We start from the raw sequence: 19,507 nt of genomic DNA, 5'->3' as shown, positions 1-19,507 counted from the left end.
CTGCAATCATACTGGTAAATGTTAATTAACTTCATTGCTTGTTAAAAAAAAAAGCTATTTGAAGATCTTTCTGGCCACAGCTAAATAAGGCAAAAATAGAATGACAACCCCTCATTTTCAGAATACTGTTGACTGTTTGACATAAAACCCATTATCCTACAAATGTCTACAATTAACCTTTACCACTTACTGTACTATTTAACCACTGAATAAAAGCTAACATTACCTTTATCCAATGCATTACCTGGGTTGTTTTGGATCTTCTGACATGCGTAGTTCTGTTCTCATCATTAATGTGGCTTAATCGTCCTTTAGAGGCTCCTTCAGAAAGGCAATGGGACTTCCTGCAGGGAAGTGTTGAGACAGCATATGAAGATACACTTGCATCTCCCCCAACAGGCCACGCCACAGCATTTGTATTTTCTGGCTGCATTGTACCATGTGAATGGGCCCTTAAATTCCGATAGTATGTCATAAATCTATTTCGCCGTGCCTTGTTCATGTTGGCACCAGTTAGTTTCTGGCCACATAATTCATTCAGAGAGTTAGCTCGTTGGCTTCCATGCAATTGTTCCAAGTCCATGGAATTACTATTTATTAACCTACTTTCCTCATATTCCTTGTCATCATTATTATCCAACAGATCTTCTGTGCTGGTTAACCGATCCTGACTTAGGTCTGATAAGGAGAATTCCATACTATCTTGCCGCCACATGTCAGCAGATTTGGATCGTTTTTTTTTAATATTTGTGCTTTCTAAAACAGTTGTTCCATTTCCAGTAACTAGATGCAGGTCTCCAACATTTGCTTGGCAAGTGGAGTCCAACCTTATTTCATCAAAATTCTCTATACCCTGAACAATGCGTTTGTCCAAACAAATGTCAAGTTCATCCCTAGAGTGTAGTGGCTGCACAGCACTCCTCCGTCTGGCATTGGAAACTGAAGAACCTGTATGATAAGACACAGGCCTTACATTTTTACCCATTCTACCTACCCAAGAGGGATGAGTAAAGTCTTCAGTCAAAGCATTATTAAGGTTTCCAGGATTACCGATGTCCAGGCCATCCCTTGCCAGTGATTGTGGAATGCTGGGAGTGCTGCTAGATTTAGTGCTAGTTTCAGAATTTCTGTGCGTAATCCTGACTGCAGAGGCAGGCCTGGCTCTTCGTGAGCTTTTAGTTGGAATGCGGAGTGATCGAGACATATGTTTGCGTGTCAGACCCGCACGCTCATCGCCAGAAAATGCTCGTTCACTATCATTCTGGCTCTCTGAATTTCCCATGTTTTGGTATGTCTAAGGAAAACAACAAGAATAGATCTTCAGGATTTAAGATAAAGTTTTGTTAGAGAACTATAATGAGAAACTAAAAACCTAATAATATTTGACACAAACTTTCTTAGATCAAAAACTTTCAGAAGAAAGTAACAAATGGCTTAAACTTGGATCAAGCAGGGGTTGATTTTCAAATGTCGTTTAGGAGTTATATGAAGTTACAGGCAATCAAGATAATGTAAAATTGAGTTGTTTATTGTTGCTGAATCCAAGTCATAGAGTGCATTCGGAGCAATATAATTGGGTTCAAATGGATTCCTATACAATACAGATTCTTAGAAAAGGAATTGACTAAAAGGCCAAGCAGCAGTAGTTGAAAACTGTCACTGTTTGAAAATTCTGTCCAATGTTTCTTTCTCTATCAGAGGACCAACAACTGTATTCGATCACACATTAAGGATTAGGCAATATAATTTTCTGTAAAGACTGAGTACCAGTCTAGTTTACTTTCAGTAGCTGCTGTGGCATTCTCAACATAGAAAAACTTTTAGTATAGTCTTCCTTCTTCTATGTGACTAAGTTTAGGATAGAACCAGGTCCCAGAATGAGAAAATCAGTGAGTAAAAGTACAATTGAGTTTTGGCACCACCTTAAGAGCTACTAGCCTCATTGTGGTTCATCAAATCAGATTCTTAGTATATTTTATGGTCTAACAAGGCATCCGTCACCCATATCACTGTTGCAGGAAATTCCTAGGTGTTAACTTTGCTTCTTGACATCGATGCTGTGCCTAACTTGCTGAGTTTTCTGTTTTTGCTTCAGATTTCCAGAATCCACATATTTTGTTTCTGTTTCAAAGAAAGCACTCACTTTGTTAAAAATAGATACCTCAGTACTATGTGCTTATAGTGATACAAAACAAAGGATGCCTTTCTGAATGCCCACTAACAAAGGGAACCATGTCCAACTGAAGATCACTTGGTTGGTTTGGTGTTCAAGGCATTTGCTTAAAAAAAAACAGATTTTAAGCTCCAAGTTACTTTTCAAGAACAGTTATATTATTTTTCCACTGTTAACAGTACAACAATATTAGAAACTTAACAGCTCAAGTAGAAAATTTCATCACAGAAAAATTAAATAGATTGATCAGAATGAATTAACAGACAATTGTGCTTACTGTTCACTGTCAATTATATTTCTATTAATATATTGCTAAATAATGATTATTTCTACTATGGTTTGATATATTTATATTGAGAATTTCACGATTGTTTCACTTGAAAATACTGCTTTTAAAAAAATGCCAAAGTATGTTTAATACATGTGAGAAGTGTTATCCACTGTGAATTTAGCAAATATTTTAAGGTTATTTCAGTGCACGATTCCATTCAAGACTTATTGTTGCCAAATTACAGATTAAAACACAAATAGGCAAACCATTTCTGTGACTGATTTTTACCAACTTTTAGCTTTTGAATTTGCAACTTTTTATGGGTCTTCCCTTTTTGCCCTTTGAAAGAATATGCACAAGACATTCAAATTCTCATCAATACTTCTAATCTCTAAACTTGGAACTGTTAATAGAGAGAAATATAAAATGCCAAGACTAAAGACCATACCTTGCAGGTTGACGTTAAGATCGAACAAAACTTCACCTGCTGTGTTCAGGTGGAGTACATGGCAGGTATTGACATCATAGCAAACAAGTTACTAGCAATGCTGTATCTCTCAATCCTTATTACTCCAGCTTCCAGGTCTTCTTCAGAATTTGATTTCAGTTAGTGAAATTAACGAAGGGGCCTAGAAATGAATTTAAAAATAATTAACAATCACAATGTACTATATTGAATATACAGTAACAAACGTAATTGAGCATACTGACTTTGCAGGGTTATCTCTCTTCAAAAGCAATCTATCCTCTACACACTACAGCAGTTAAGTCAATTTTAACTGAATGCTTAGAAACCATACAGTTTAACATACAGCAAATAAGTCACAATGTCAAATGGACAGTTTTGCACTCGGTCTTCTACTTCCATGACATATAAAGCCCCAGGGCTGGTGCAGCAACACTAGGTTGTTTTAACTTGAAGCTAAACACCAGAGTCAGAATGTCCCAAGGAAAACTGACCCAGCTGGGTTTGAGGGGGCGGTTGAATAGATCATGGTGTGTACAGTACGTATACCAAAGAATGAAGATGGCTGTATAAGACAGATACTAGTTTCTTTATTCGGCACCTTCCATTCCAAACGGGAGTTTAAAAGTAATTTTATCTGAAGGAAGGAATGACATATTCTAAACATTTTTTATTCCAACAGGGCCTCTGGTGCAGATGGGGCAGGATTACTGAACAACAGATCCATAGATTGCGAGCCAATGCCAAAGAAGATAACTTAATGAAGATCAGCAGTTTCGACTTTAAGCTACATTAAGACAACATCCTGTACCAGTCTGCAGCAGAATGTCATTTACCTATGGCACTAATCTTCTTGCTTGGCACCTCCCATCTGTACTTCTAGTCCTCTGCTATGGTCTTTTTATTGGGAGGGTGGGGCTCTCTGCATTTAGCTTTCATGATATTCAGCCCCAACTGGTGTCAGCAAGAGCTCAGTAAATCCAAGTTGAGAGCAATCAGATATACTTGAAAATAAAACTAAAAATCTTTGTGCCTTTTTTATTCCAATTTACAAACTGTGTACAATGTTTCAATTCTTCGTCAGAAATTATTAGAAACATTCCACACCAATATACAAGGCCTTTGATATTTTAGATGCAGAATAATTGCATGAATCAACTGACATACCAAGCAACAGAAAGGCAGTGTCAGGGGAAGAAGGGGGGAGAGAAACAGTATTTGGAGTACTTGTTTAAATTTAACCAAGTGCCTCAATGTCCTCCCCTTTCTATTTCTTTCTTTCTATTGTACTCTGCATTTTTATTGTTCTCAGTAAATATATTGCAACCTGCGAATGCATTTAATTTGGCTGATTTGTGCCCAGCGCTGAGCTTGTAATCATCCTTTGCAATGTTTGAAATGATCTGATCTGATCTATGATCTGATTCATAGGGATGTTACCTGAAATTCATAAGGCAGTTGTGGATAAAACTGGAAAAATCTTAGGATTTGATTAACACAGGAAAATTACTTTTATTTTGGAAATAAAAAATTGCACAAAATAGTACAATCGCTTCACCCAAAAGGAGAGGCCAGAGGCAATTCTTGGCAAGTTCAGCTGGCACAACAGCTGATCCACCATCACAGAGCTTCCTTTTGCAGCTGCCCATAACCTCCAGTCACAGAATTGTAAGGGTATCCTGAATGAATTATCACATTTCTCCTCCCACCTATACAGGTGAATTCTAAAGGCTCATCTCCAGCAATCCAGCTGGCATCCTCCATAGTGTTGATCTCAGTGGTTCTGCCAAATCAATTGCTGCAACCTAAGAATAGTCAAAATATACAGAGAATAGTCTTCTTAAACTGTCCCACTTGGGGAATCTGACAGCAGAAGCTGCAAGGTATGTGGTGGTGCTATGATACATCAGCTGTGTAGCCCCCAATGCATCATGCTGGAAAGAGTAATCAAAGTGAGAGCTGCTTAGGGAGGCTGAGGCAAGGAGATACAAAGGTGGTTAAAATGCTAGGGTTTTAAGACTAATAGCAAAGCAACTACAACCAATAATCATAAAACAGAAACATGAAAAAAGAAACAAAAATAGTTCCAGCTTAACTAAATAATCAAACATCCAAAAATTGTGGAGGAATGTTTAATCTGACCTAAAAACTTCAATGCCATCATAGCCATCACATTTCCCAAGAAAATAAATTTAACTCTAAGAGAAGAGATCCACTCTTCTGGGGAAAAACAAACAAGTGTTTTTACACTCATTCAAAAGCTTTACATGTTATGGAAGTTGGAGACTCTCTGAGACAATGTTCATCTGTACACAAGGGAATTTTTTTATGCATGCTACAACATATGGTTGCTTCTAAACCAATCAATAAATAACATGGTCTCTCAAAACCCGGCCAAATTTGGCTCAATCCTTACATTGTATGGAAGATTCTCAAGTTTTTTTCTGGTCTATGCCCTTGTCCACTTTGGTCACCACAGACTATGAAAAAATTAAAGACTAATGAGTTTAAAACTAAAGAGAAGACCTACATTTCGCACAGCTTTACAATATGCACAAAAGCAGGTGCCACAAAGCCAGGCTGTAATTTAAACACACCTACTTCTCTTCATTCATATGTAACATTGCAGATTTAATCAAAACTCAATCAGGTCGTCTGGTTGCTCACTATTATTATTATTACTCAATTTAACGATGAAATCTCATCGTCTTTGTGGAAGACCTCACTTCATCTAATAAGGTAATCAAAGCAGTCATAGTAGATACTGAGATTATCAGGTCTCAATTCTCTAAGTAACCATTTTCAATTACACAGTCCAAAACAATACAAAAAAGAAAACATTTTCATGACCCAACGACAAACAGGGGAAAAAAATTTCCTCTTCTCAAATTGTCGGTTAAAAACGTGGAGTGCAGTTGTGATTTACTTAGAGTAGGGCCAGAAGGAACTGGGTTGAAATTGACAAATGCAATTCACGTACAGTCCTTACAGTCTGAAGCGAGATGCAACTTTTACCTTATTAATCTGGGCTGGTTTCAATGCCAGATCCCAGAGGTGAAAGAAGTGATAAATCTTCTCCTAGACCCCACACAATATTTTTTTTTTAATGGCTTTCAGGAGTAATTCCTGTGAATACCAAAATACCAATTGCTCCCAATGTTTGCATTTGCAAGTAGGCACAATAGACATTGGGAGTTAGTAATCTCAAGTTAACCTTCAGAATTCACCAACTAATTCTTATGCCTCTGTCCAGTGTAAATTTTATATTGATTAATTGGTGTGGCTATACATCAACAGACTGATTTTGAAGACGACTACTTCTCATTTTAAGCATAATCTACTGTGCTCTTTCTTTAAAATTACAGTATGTTTGCATTATTTTGAATAACTAGAGTAAAACCAACATTCTGCTTTAATCGGGGAAAAAATAAAGTCTCCTCAACAAAATAAGGGTCTAAAGAACTGGGAGGCAGGTGTCAGATGGGCAGCCAGAGAAGTGGCTGAGGGCACTAGAGTGGGAATAGCAATGTGAAACACTTGGAGGGATCAGAACAGTCAAGGAGGCTTGGGTATAGGGTGCAGCTGAGGTATAAAAGTATGTATATAGGTATACTGTTATTGCATAGTGTTATGAAAGAACTACGCTGTGAATAGTGAAAGGGGAAATGGGATGTGAAAATATCCAGCAGATCTGATAGAGCTGGAATCAGTAAAAGGGGATACAGACCCTAATCTAAAGTAGCCAGCTTTGGGAACATAGGCACTGACCAAGAGCACAATGGAGTTGCCAGCTATGGCGAGATATAGAAGCATCAGTAAGTGGATAAGGCACAATTCATTTGGATGGGAAGATGGTTTTTGATGCAGAACGTGCCAGAGGCGAGAAAACAAAAAAAAAGTGAAGCCATTTATCTCTTGGAAGGGGCCCAAGTATGAGAGTATCTAATTTTATTGAAGCAAAATTCTGAAAACTCAGAAGCAACATATTTCGTTATTCTAAACCTGTCCTTGGTCACCACAACTATCCTTGCCAGAAAATATCAAAAATGATCATATTCAGCAATATTCAAATATTTTAGGCCTTCCAGATCAAACAAATTCAACCTCTTACACTCCAACTAGTGATAACATGTTGATATGTCTCAGTTCAAGGGGTCAGTTTCTTATCTTCTCCTCCTTCACTTGTGTGTCCCTCCTACTTGCATATATTTGTCTTCCCCTCCATTTCCTATGCCTATGGGGCAAGTTAGCAGGTAACCCAAGAATTTGTGCTGGGAGGCGAGCAAGAAGGCTAAGAACCATTCAGGTGAGAAACACTCCAGCCTGAGTATGCAGGTGAGCGAGCAAGCAGGAATTTATTTCATTTATGTGCTCTATTGTTCAGCCACAGCCTTGCAGCTGCAGTTGGTAAGTGAAGCGTAGTCAAACAGAGTAACAGCATAACAGAAAAGAACTCAGGGTGGGAAGGACTCGGAGCAGGTCAAATCCAAAAGTTGAGTAAGCTCAGAGTGGGATACGTAGAACAGATAGACAAGTAAATAATACTGAAAACCATGCAAGCACTCCAGCCTCAGGACTCAACCTCTGACAGGAATTTATCAAATTTACAGACAATTCAGCAAAAGTAACCATTTTACTTTGAATTGTATAGTTCTTTATGGGTTTCCAATGTTATGAATGTCACTTACAACAGTACACTTTCCACTTGCCATAAAATCAAAATTGCAGCTTATTTGAATGATTTGACTGGTCTACAACTTTCCAGTTCAGGGTTGATAGCTTTGAGAGAGAAAAAGTGAATGATTTGACTGATCATTTTTCTGTTGCTTCCCTGTTCTTCATATATCCTTACAGGCTGCTTGTGTTACACTTACATTTGGTCAATTATATATCTCATTCATATCAATAAATGCTTATTTCAACCAAGCACTCATTTTTGTTCTATGGATAATTTTCAGGTGCAACATCTTGGACACACTTTCAAGTTTGACACCTTCAAAAGGTGTTACATCATTAATGTGCACTACACTCATGCCTTTTAAGTATATAGCCATCTGTGCAGTTGTCCGAATCATAGTGCAAATCTTGCACATTGAGCAGCCCAGAAGCACAAATCTCCGAAACAGAGCTCTTTCCACATATTAACCCTTCACTGTACCTAGAACTGACTAAAGTCACTGACAAGTATTGTACATTAAATTATATCAACATTTGTAAAATAGTTACTACATTTCAGTTACATTGTCACCAACTTTGTTTTAATCCCACTGTGCTAACACGCAAATCTACTATTAAAAATAATCAGACATTAAGTGCTATTACTCTACTTTTGTTCTTAACTACTGCTACTAAAATCTTTAATTTTTAAAGTAGCCTTTTCACGTCATTATTCTATGTTATTACTCTTTAAATTTGTAAAACAATTAAAATGACTATCTAAAAATCTTTTAGTTATTTTTAAACACCTGATGATTGACAGAAACACAGGACTATAAGTTTTGCTTCCTCAATGGATGACTTCAGCCTTGTTCATAGAATCATAGAATGTTACAGCACAGGATAAGACCATTTGGTCCATCATTCTCATGCTGATGAGATGACAGAGTTTTCCAATGAATCCTACTTCCCTGCTCTTTCGCCATTATCCTGTAAGTCTTTTTTCCTTCAAGTATTTATCCTCTTCTCTTTTGAATTTTACTATTAGATCTGCTTGCATCACTCTTTCAGCAATGCATTTTAGATTACATCAACTTACCATGTGAAAAAATACTTACTCATAATCGTCTCTGGTTTGTTTACTTATCATAAATCTGTACCCTCTGGTTACCGGCTCTTCTAACGTTGGAAACAGTTTCTCTTTATTTATTCTACTATCAAAAACATTCAGAATTTTGAACATCTCTATCAAACCTCCTCTTAAACTTCTTTGCTCTAAGGAGAGCACCCCCAGCTTCTCCAGTCTCTCCACATAGCTGAAGTCCTTGATACTACTCATTCTAGTAGATCTCCTCTGCACCTTCTCCAAGGCCTTGACGTCCTTCCTAAAGTGTGGTGGGCAGAAGTGAACACAACTGAACTTCAGCATAGGCTAATCTAGTGTTTGATAAAGGCTCACTATAACTTTCATGGTTTTTTTTATACTTTATTCCTCTATTAATAAAGCCAAGAATTCCATGTATTTTTAATAGCCTTCTAACTTGTTCTGCTCCCTTCAAAAATGTATCTACATATAATACTAGGTCTCTCTGCATGCCTTTTAAATTGTCCTACTTAGTTCATCTTGCCTCTCTTCATTCTGCCTACCAAAATGCATCTTCACACTTCTTTGCATTAAGTTATATCTGCTGTGTGTCTGCCCATTTCACCAGTCTATGTCCTCCTGAGGTCTGTTATTATTCACCTCATTGTTTACTAGCTTTCCAAGTTTCGTATCATCTGCAAACTTCAAAATTATACCCTGTATACCAAAGTCCAGGTCATGAATAGATAATGAAAAGAACAATAGCCCTAGAACTAACCCCTGGAGAATACTTCTGTTTACCTCTCTCAGATCTGAAAAACAACCATTCACCACTATTCTTTGCTTTCTCTCCCTTCTGTATCCATGCTGCCACTATCCCTTTAATTTATATTTATGATTTTGCTCTGTACTGTCCTAACTAAACAAAGTCCAATTATAGGAACTTGGGCTTTTTTACTAAATAAAAGTACAGCATACTGTCTACCTGACAGCTAATTTATTCGGGACAAATAATGCCCTCTGAGGCCATACCAAGGCCAACACTGTCAAGTTGAAATGTTTGCATCCATTAAGGAAGACTAATCTGCACCACCCAGTTTTCCCTGATTCCAAGACAAAGTAAGTTTCAAGCAGAATTTTACTTTGCGTTTCATATGGTACTTGAGACATCTACATTCACAGCCATGCAATCAAAAGAAATCATGTAGAAGACACTGAGTACACATAATGGCGAAACGGGTAGCTTTGATGAATCACTGACCGACAGGATGCATAACTACATTGGTATATACTTGCAAGAAGGCAATAACAACATTGTTAGAAGCACAGGAAGATCACACACATATGCGCACGAATGCACATGCCATACAATATTGCTAGAGACAGGAGGGGGATTAATTTAAACAGCTCTGATTTCTCCTCTCACCACCCATCTGTAAACTGAAAGGTGTTTGATTTGCTTCTCTCTTTATAAGTGGTGATGTATGTCCCAATCCCTCAGTTTTGGTGCGATGAAATTTCTATTAATAACCCCACAGCACACTCAAGGCAGATGAACTCAAAGAGGTAGTGTATTTACACACTCAAACATGGGAAGAGGGTAGCAACATGCCTCCTTTTCACTCATACAATAAAAATGAGGGATAGTGAAAGAAAGATTTGCAGGACAAAGACAACAGAGAAAAGAATTATTTTTACACCTGTGTCCAGAGTCCAGAATCAAAGTCCAATGAGGTACTCCGTCACGGAAATTGACAGGCTATAAGCCGTTAAAGTATAATTCACTTTTCCAGTAGAGTTGACTTCACACGAGGAGACAGGCACGCATAGATGAATCAGTCTATTCAAGAGTTCCAGTAGAAAATGTGGGTGGGACTGGGTACTGAATCTGGGCAGAGCCCCTTTTCTGTGCTGCTGCTTATAGGTGGAAAAATGGCAGATTGAGGATTTTTTTTGTACAGCAAGGCAATGTTATTGATTACACAAGCTAGGGGATTGCATGATACATGACCCCACCTCTTCACAGTGTCACACGGTGTGTAACCCCGTCTGGGTTCCCAAGATGGTTAAATGTTTCAACCATTAAGACTTGAAAGGAGGGTTGCAGGGTCCTTTGTCCTAGCAGATGGGTAGGATCCTGTTGGCCAGGCCTGGCTTATGAAATGCAGATGGCCTTTGTATAGTTCTCTTTGAATTTGGTCTCTGCAGCCCACAGAGGCTGTTAGTGTCACTTCAAGTTTCTACAATACTGCCATGTTAGCTCCTATTATTTGAGGGTCACAGGCGGACATAGCTTCAGCCACTTGAAAACAGACTTTGCCCAGTTTTTAAAATTTTAGAAATTATTCCAGAAGTAGGCTGACTTAATAACTCACAAGCAACAAGTCAAGCAAAATTATATTCTGCATCTAAACTACAAATTGTTAGAACATGGAATACCCTACAAGATACAATGGTGGGAACATAATGCTTAAATTCCTTTAAAAGGGAAGTCAAAAAATATTTGAATAAGAAACATTTTTCTAAAAATTAGGAAAGGGCAGGAAAATGAAGCCGAGTTCTTAGCCCCTTCAGAGTCAGCTGAGTAATGATTGACAAAATGGTCTCCTTCTGTGCTATAAAATTTTATGATTTCATAAACCAAACATATCATGAAGACCTGTAGAACACAAGGCCTGTTAAAGATATTTTAGGTTCAATAATGGGTTTAATAGTGCAATGGATTTCTTTGTGGCTTGGCTTCAAGGCAAACTGAGGTAGTGTGAATGTTAATAATGCTCTATGTGGTATGAATGTGGAATGTTTTACACTTCGATGGTATTCAAATCAGCTTCCGCAGGTGCAATAATTGTAGTAATTAGAATGTGTCGCCTCTGTGAAATCTGAAGAAAAGTTAATAGAAATAATATATGGTGCACTTTTCTTACTTATGCATTTAACCATACTCTACCAAATAGTATAAATATCCTTCACCTTGGAGCACAAATTTGCAAAAGAATTTTTTTTTCAAAAGTCCCGTGTTGTACCAAGACACAGTTGTAATTTGCGGCAAGCACTGACTTTGTTTCACATTTTTAGAAATAATGTCAGGGGACTAGGACCTCACACTCTAACTTTTTATAAAATATATAGATATCCTCATGGCTAGCTATACAAAGACTTTAAAATGACTGAAGCCATGCCTGGCTGTGACTTTGAAACAAAAGGAACAGCTCAGAGGAGCTGACATTTTGTTATCTCTGAAGGGATGCTAACGATGCTGTGGGCTGCAGAGGCCAAATTCAAAGGAAATTATACAAAAGCCATCTATATTTCATAAGCCAGGCCTGGCTACCAGAGTCTACTAGTCTGCTAGGACAAAGGACCCTGCAACCACCTTTCAAATTCTTAATGGTTGGAACATAAACAATCTCAGGAGCCCAGACAGACAAATATACACCCTTTGTCAAAACCAAAGTGGAGAGGTGGGAGTCATGTGACATTCATTAAACCACACACACCGCCCGCCCGCCCCCCACCCCCCCACCACCCCCGCCAGGAGAATCACTTGTAACTTGTACTGTCTTGCTGGGCTGTAAGGCAGTCCGCCATCCTCCATCTATAAGCAGCAGCTCAGAAAAAGGGCTCTATCCAGGTTTGAATGTCTGGCCCCCATCTACACTGTTCCTACTGGAACTTCTATACCATCACCTACAAGACTAATTCATTTCTCCCTGCCTATCTCATCGTGGAAGTGGGCGTCCCGGGAAAAATGAACTATCCAGCATCAGTTTTCAACCTGCTGACCTCTGTGAAGGAATACACTTTTGGACTTTGATTCGTGGCTCTAAGCTCACATGAAACAATAATTCTTTATTGTGGTCTTTGACCTGTAAATCTTTCCTTCTCTAACCCCGTTTTATTGTTTGAATGAAAAAGAGGCTATGTTGCCACCCTCCTCTCGCATTTGAATGTGTGCAAATAAACTAGCTTTCTGAATTTACCTTATCTCAAGTTTGCTGTGGGGTTATTAATAGAAATTGGATCACACCAAAACTGAGGGGATGGGAAATATGCCACCGCTTATAAAGGGGGAAATAAATATCAAAACATCTTTCTGTTTACGAATGGGTGGTGAGGGGAAAAATCAGGGCTGTTTAAATTAAACCGCCTACTGTCTAAAACAATAGAAAGAAAGCTATTGTACAGAATCAGTATATATTTTAAAGATGAAATAAGTTTTATACCTGCCGTGGTCATAACACTTGAGAAAGTGGTATACCATCGCAAATGAAACTTCACTGGATTACAAAGAAATCTCAATTCCCTGGTAGTACAGAACTTGAATTTGCTGAAAAGAGAGGCATGCTGCCGAAACGTTTGTTTATCCATTCAATTGAGCTGTAGCTGGGGCAGTTTATGGAATGAGTAGAAGGTATAATAGGCAAGTTGTGTGTGCAAGGTTTTATTTTCAGGGCTGTTGAATAGTTTATGCAGTATCATAAAAACTTTAACTGGTATATACTGAGTTAGGTGATAATCCTAGATGGGTGCTCTAAGCGGATGACAATTTTTTTTTTGAGTGATTTAATTGACTGTGGCAGTTGTACATTGGTAAGACTAAACCTGAACTATGTTGTGAGTGTCAGTAGATATCAGTGCCAATCAACATGTTTCACTGAATAAATGGTGACTTGCAATGTTATTTTATTTCAAAACAATCGAGAGTTTGAATATTGCTGAAGAGAAACATGTTGCCACAGCTTTTCCTCTTGCACTCATCAGGGCAAACACAAGAATCCCAAATTTCCAATGATCGCAACAGTTTATACTGCAGGAGAAAAGGGTGCTGATTGGTTGGCAAGTCAACTCTGATTGGCCGAGCTGCTGCCATGGAGAAAGAAACGGAGGACTATAGACTCCCAAGCTTCTGGATAGTTCAAAAAAAGGAGCAAGGCTAGAACATATTCCTTTAGTTTGTAGAGAATGGGTCCATGTGTATGAATGTACGTCACTTCTAGCAAAACAAAATATCTACCATTAGATGCGATTCCGTGATTGGGCAGTACTGCAGTACTTATTAAACAATCCCGAGTGTGCTAACAGCTACACTAACAACCAATTTAAGATGATCAGTCAAGCTTGTAACGTAGTTCACTTACACTTGCTAGAAACAACATACAAACAAAAGAAATATGTTTAAGCATTACGCCTTTTTTGAATTATCCGGGAACCTGGGGAACCTATAGTTCCCTGTTGCTTTCTGCTTTCTCCAAGGCAATGCCTCTGTCAATCAGAGTTGACTTAACAACCAATTCTCCTGTAGCATAACCTGTTATGATTGTTTGAAATTTGGCATTTATTCCTGAATTTGTCCTGATGGGTGCAAGACAAAAAACTTCGGCAACATATCTCTCTATTCAGCAATATTCAAAATCTCAATTGTTTTGAAATAAAATAACAAATTGCATGTTAAGTGAAGCATGTTGATTGGCACTGATATCTATTGACACTCGCAGCATAATTCAGATTTAGTCTTACCAATGGACAACTTCCACAGAGTCAATTAAAGCACTGAAGAAAAAAAATCTTAACCACTTAGAGCATCCATCTGGGATTGTCACCTGGCCCAGTATATACCCCTAAAAATATTTATGATAATAAATAAACTATTCAACAGCTCTGGACAAAAAAAATGCTCAAAAATTTGCCCATTATATCTTCTACTCATTCCATAAACAACCCAGCTACAGTCCAATTGAGTAAACAAACATCTCCAGCCCTGATTCCACCTAAGTCAACTTCAGACACCATCTGTAATATTTTAAGAGAATCCATATCAGGCACTGGGAATTGGACTGCAATGGTGCTACAATTTCAAAATGGCACAGAAGAAACATCCAATGCATGATTTTGTTTTTAAAAATATTCCCCCCTCTATTGATCCCAATGTTTCCATACTTCTGTTTTCTATTAAATATTTACATTTATTTTCATTTTTATATTCTTTGAAAAATATAAAAATATAAAAATATAACTTTGTTATATAGCACAAGTTCATTTGAAATATTTTAAAATCTATGTATTACTACACAGAAATATGAAAAATAGATGAGCAGAGTTGAAAGTAGCTAAATCAAGTTGCACTACCTATCATAAAGCAGGGATCAACTAAAGGCAGGGAATCTTGCTTCTTTGTATTGTAAGAAGAAGATGGAACATCTCTGCTAGGAGCAGCAATAAGCTGCAAAGTTTGATGTATGAAGTAATACTGACCAATACCATTACTATAGTGACATAGATTTCTGCACATACACGATTCAGGTAACATCAGAGCAGCTTACAAGAACATATGCCCTTAATGTAACAAAACGCCCCCAAAGTTTTTCACAGGAGCATTATGGCACAAAATGTGACACCAACTCACATAAGGACGCATTAGGGCGCATGACTAAAAGGTAGGTTAGAAGGTGCTTCTTAAAGGAGGAAAGAGAGGTAATGAAGCAGAGAGATTTAGGGAGGAGTTCCAGAGCTTAGGCCCTTGGCAACTGGAGGTACGGCCATCAATGATGAAGCAATTAAAATCAGGGCTACCCGAGAGATCAGGATTAGAGAGGTTTTTTCATTCATTCACGAGATGTGGGCTGCGCTGGCTAGGCCAGCATTTATTGCCCATCCCTAGTTGCCCTTGAGAAGGTGGTGGTGAGCTGGCTTCTTGAACTGCTGCAGTCCATGTGGTGTATGTACACCCACAATGCTGTTAGGGAGTTCCAGGATTTTGACCCAGTGACAGTGAATGAACTGCGATGTATTTCCAGGTCAGGATGGTGACTGACTTGGAGGGGAACTTCCAGGTGGTGGTGTTTCAATGTGTCTGCTGCCCTTGTCCTTCTCAATGGTAGTTGTTGTGGGTTTGGAAAGTGCTGTCGGAGGAGCCTTGGTGAATTCCTGCAGTGCATCTTGTAGATAGTACACACTGCTGCTACTGTGCATCAGTGGTGGATAGTGCTGATAGTTCAGAGGGTTGTGGGGCTGGAGGTGATTATAGAGATTGGGAAGGGTGGGGCCATAGATGGACTTGAAAACAAAGTTGAGTTTTAAAGTCAAGACATTGCTAGTCCTGACATGGACTAGGAAGTAATATAGGTTAGCAAGCACACAAGTAATAGGTGTGCTGGGCTTGGCGCAAGTAAGGACATAAACAGCAGTGTTTTGGATGACTAGGTTTACTGGGGGTCAGGGGGGTAGAATATGGGAGGCCAGCCAGGGCTGCATTACAATAGTCAAGTCTAGAGGTAACAAAGGCACGTATGAAGGTTTCAGTAGCAGATGGGCTGAGGCAGGGACAAATTTGAGCAATGTGATGAAGGTGGATCTCGGCGATCTTAGTGATGTGGATATGTGGTCAGAAGCTCATCTTGGGGTCAAATATAATACCAAGGTTGCAAACAGTTTGGTTCAGCCTTAGACAGTTGCCATCAAAAGGGATGGAATGGGTAAATACAGAATGGAATTTTTAATGGGGGCCAAAGGCTATGGCTTTGGCCTTCCCAACCTTTTAATTTGAGGAAGTTTCCACTCATCCAGTACTAGATATCAGGGCAAGCAGTCTGGTAATTTAGGAACAGTGGAGGAGTCAAGGGATGTGTGGTGAGGTGCAGCAAACAGTTTGGTTCAGCCTCAGTTTGCATAAGATGGTGGAACAGTTAGTGAAAACAGAAGAATGAGGGGGGGATCTGGGCAAGTAACTGGAAGCCAGGAGCAGCTATAGTATGATAGCTTTGCAGAACTCAAAATGGGAGTCCTTTGCCAGGTTTGGATGCCTCTCTCCCCAGTCAGTGCTTTGTGAACAAGTCAAGACAGCACCTTCCCTTGATGCTGCTTTCTGAAACACTACTTCATAGAGGCAACTAGATACAACCTTGACTGAACTGGGTGCCAATTTTTGGGGATGGGGTTCACCATATCATACAGATTACAGAGTCATAACAAAGACAGAATTGAAATATTTGAATTGTAGATTTATTTTTCTCAGCTCCTCACCTTTCACCTCTGAAGGCACTGATTACCTGTTAAGGAAAAGTTCCACGGGCACCATCTGGCCACTAGTATTTTGCCCAGGTAACTAGCTTTCATGTGTGAACTGAGACAATGACCAGGATTTTATGGTACCATTGTGGCAGGGAAGGGGCCATAAAATGCGGCGAGCCATTCTAAACTCCATTGACTTCGGTGGGACCGTAAAATCCCGCTGCCGTAAAATTCCACCCAATGAGTGTTGACATGCCATCCAACTATGGAGAATATCACACTGAGTCTAGTCCTATTCTCAGCTAATGCACACTTATCAGCAGTGACCACTGCACAGTGATCGGAAGCTGGAGTCTTGACATTTTCTTCTTGTCCACGAACAAAGCCGAGAACTGAACCTGGGATCATCTTAGGCTCTATGGTGCCAAAATGAGTGCCATTTATTGCTGAAGAGTGAACTGCTAAGTGTTACAAGACTTACCCAACGGCCAGGCTAAAATCTGTCCTGTTTGCACTAAGTTATCATATTATAAAACTAAATATCTTTCAAGTCACCATTTATAACACAACAGAAGATTCAATGATCTTACTCATTTGTGGTCAAAGCAAGAGATCAATGAATAATGGATCAGGTCAATTTTTGATACCAATGGTCTTCATCAAGCACTCACATGTAGCAAAAGTACGAGCCAGAGCAGCTTTTCTCTACACCAATGATGAACCATAATCACGAGTCCTGTAGTGCACAAGCATGCATTTTTATATTTCCGATTCCAGTTATTCTTATGGTACAATTGTCACTGAAGAAATATAGTGGGAGTTGTAATAATGTATGGCCTTATGGAAAAAGAGCAGAAAATTAGATACCAAACATAACAAGGTTTCTATCAATCTTATGAGTGTTACAGTGATTATTTTAAATCTTCATATCACTAAACAAATGTGGATGTGGAAGGCCATTTTGACCCATTCTAGTTTATTTTCAAAGTAACCTGTGGTGCCCATCATAACATCCAACTGTTTCTTTAACAATTCAAGAATTTTTGCTGGTGCTAATCAATACAAAGTCTACTCAGCACACTGATCACTCTGTGATGGTGAACATCCTAACGTACATCATAAATTTCACGACTGCAAGTTTGAGCCAGTGTTCCAATATCCTTGTTTACAAATCACTGTTTACTTGTAAGTAGCTCTGGATTAGATGGTGGAATGATTAGATTGATAGAAATAGAAGTTGCTACACCCTTGGATGCTGGCAACTATAGCATAATTATCATTTTTCATTTTATTAATTAATGATCTGGATGTAGGTATTGGAGGTAATGTCCACAAGTTTGCAAATAACACCAAGATCTATGCTGATGTCACAACTCTCAAAGGGAGGACCTAAAAGCAATCTAATCTAGATGTAATGGGGGAATGGGTTCACCTATGGGAGATGACATCAATATTGATAAATGCAGTGTGCTGCATGATGGTCACATAAACACCAAGTGTGAGTTTACCATCTGCACCTCTGTATTATGGCCTTTTCAAAAGTAGAGGCTTGGGTGTTATAATGCACAAGTAACTAAAGATCCACAACTAGTGCTGAGAGACTATAGCAAGAGCAATCAGGGTATTAGGCAGCTGCATAACCATAGACTAGATATGATGTCAGGAACCTTTTCTTTCCCCAGAAGATTATTGGCCTTTGGAATAAGTGGCCAGCTTGTTCAGCGGATGTAGATTTGCTGCAAACAATCAAAAGGCAGCTGGATATGTTCCTGGAGGAGGCTAATACTGCTTCCTACAAAAAGCACATGGGATGTTAAGTAATGTATTTTGTGGTCATTGTTGGCTCCTGGCACTTATTTTTGATCACCTTTATGTGGTCACAGAGGAATTTTCCCAAAATTATTTCGTCTACAAACTGGCCTACAATCTTTTTTTGACTCTCCTAGGAGGTTACATGGCAGCTACGTAAAGAGAGTATCAGGATTTATAATGCTAAACTGCAACATGATTGGGACAGATTTGATGTACCGGGGGTCTTTTTTCTGTCCAACTTTTCATATGTTCATAATAGGATAACGTTTAGAAACATATTAAAAGGACAAAGAGGAATCTGGAAGTAAGCACAGCTGAAAACACTACACATGAACAATGAGAAACTTGCTCAGCATTGTGGAAGACAGAGAACAGAGGATGCTAACAGAGCCAAAAAACATACAATATGTTTATTTTCTCAAATATTTACTAGCAAAGACATGAATAACACCTTGTCGGCATTCTCTAATGACTTCACCCAGAATTAAATTGAAGCACTCTCATGTAAGGGCAGTGGAATTCTTTCAGGATTGGTGTTTGATTTCACCAATTTCAAATTCATATTAAAAGTTCAATGCAAACAGGTCAAATTCACAAATAATAACAAACTAGAAAAGACATTTGAACCTTAAGAGGCAGCCCAGCCCCATGAAATAGATTGGATAAAATATTTAAGTAGGCTTAACAATGATGTGTAAACCGTCGCACACAGGAAGAAAAATTGGGCAGCACAAGTACTTCATGAACAGTTTTGAAATAGCCAAGGGTGAAATTGAAACAGTTCCAAGGCTAGTCAACAAAAAAAAAGAATGGTGAATTATATAACCAAAACAGCATAGTAACTCTAAGATGATACAGAATATTCTGGTTGAACTAACATTCAAAGGTGACAACTACCATTCCGTGCATGTTATTTAGGTCGCTTACCATTATCAATCCAGATGTGTGTTCTGCCTCTTATGGCTTCCGTACCAGATTTGGTCATGAGCCAGTTATGCATTTTGTCTGTTAATGTGAACTCCAAATTAATTAAGC

General features: G+C 38.6%; 1 protein-coding gene across 7 annotated transcripts in view; it reads right to left on the bottom strand.

Moving 5' to 3' along the window:
* The window catches only part of LOC144691611 (rho guanine nucleotide exchange factor TIAM1-like), a 312,961-nt gene that overhangs the window by 202,557 nt on the left and 90,897 nt on the right, over window positions 1-19,507 (bottom strand). For 5 of the 7 annotated variants that reach the window (XM_078559871.1, XM_078559876.1, XM_078559877.1 and 2 more), the window contains 2 exons: window positions 2,893-3,073; window positions 245-1,294 (listed from right to left, as the gene is read on the bottom strand). In XM_078559871.1, the coding sequence (XP_078415997.1) occupies window positions 245-1,282 (1,038 nt within the window). In that variant the 5' untranslated portion in view covers window positions 1,283-1,294; window positions 2,893-3,073. Of the gene's footprint in view, window positions 1-244; window positions 1,295-2,892; window positions 3,074-5,326; window positions 5,391-17,331; window positions 17,498-19,507 lie in introns of all 7 variants that reach the window. The other 2 variants (XM_078559872.1, XM_078559873.1) reach the window with 2 other exon arrangements.

This window comes from Cetorhinus maximus, chromosome 16 (genome assembly GCF_964194155.1).
Source record: "Cetorhinus maximus chromosome 16, sCetMax3.hap1.1, whole genome shotgun sequence".
Classification (NCBI taxonomy): Eukaryota; Metazoa; Chordata; class Chondrichthyes; order Lamniformes; family Cetorhinidae; genus Cetorhinus; species Cetorhinus maximus.
This window is presented reverse-complemented; position numbering and strand designations above follow the sequence as displayed.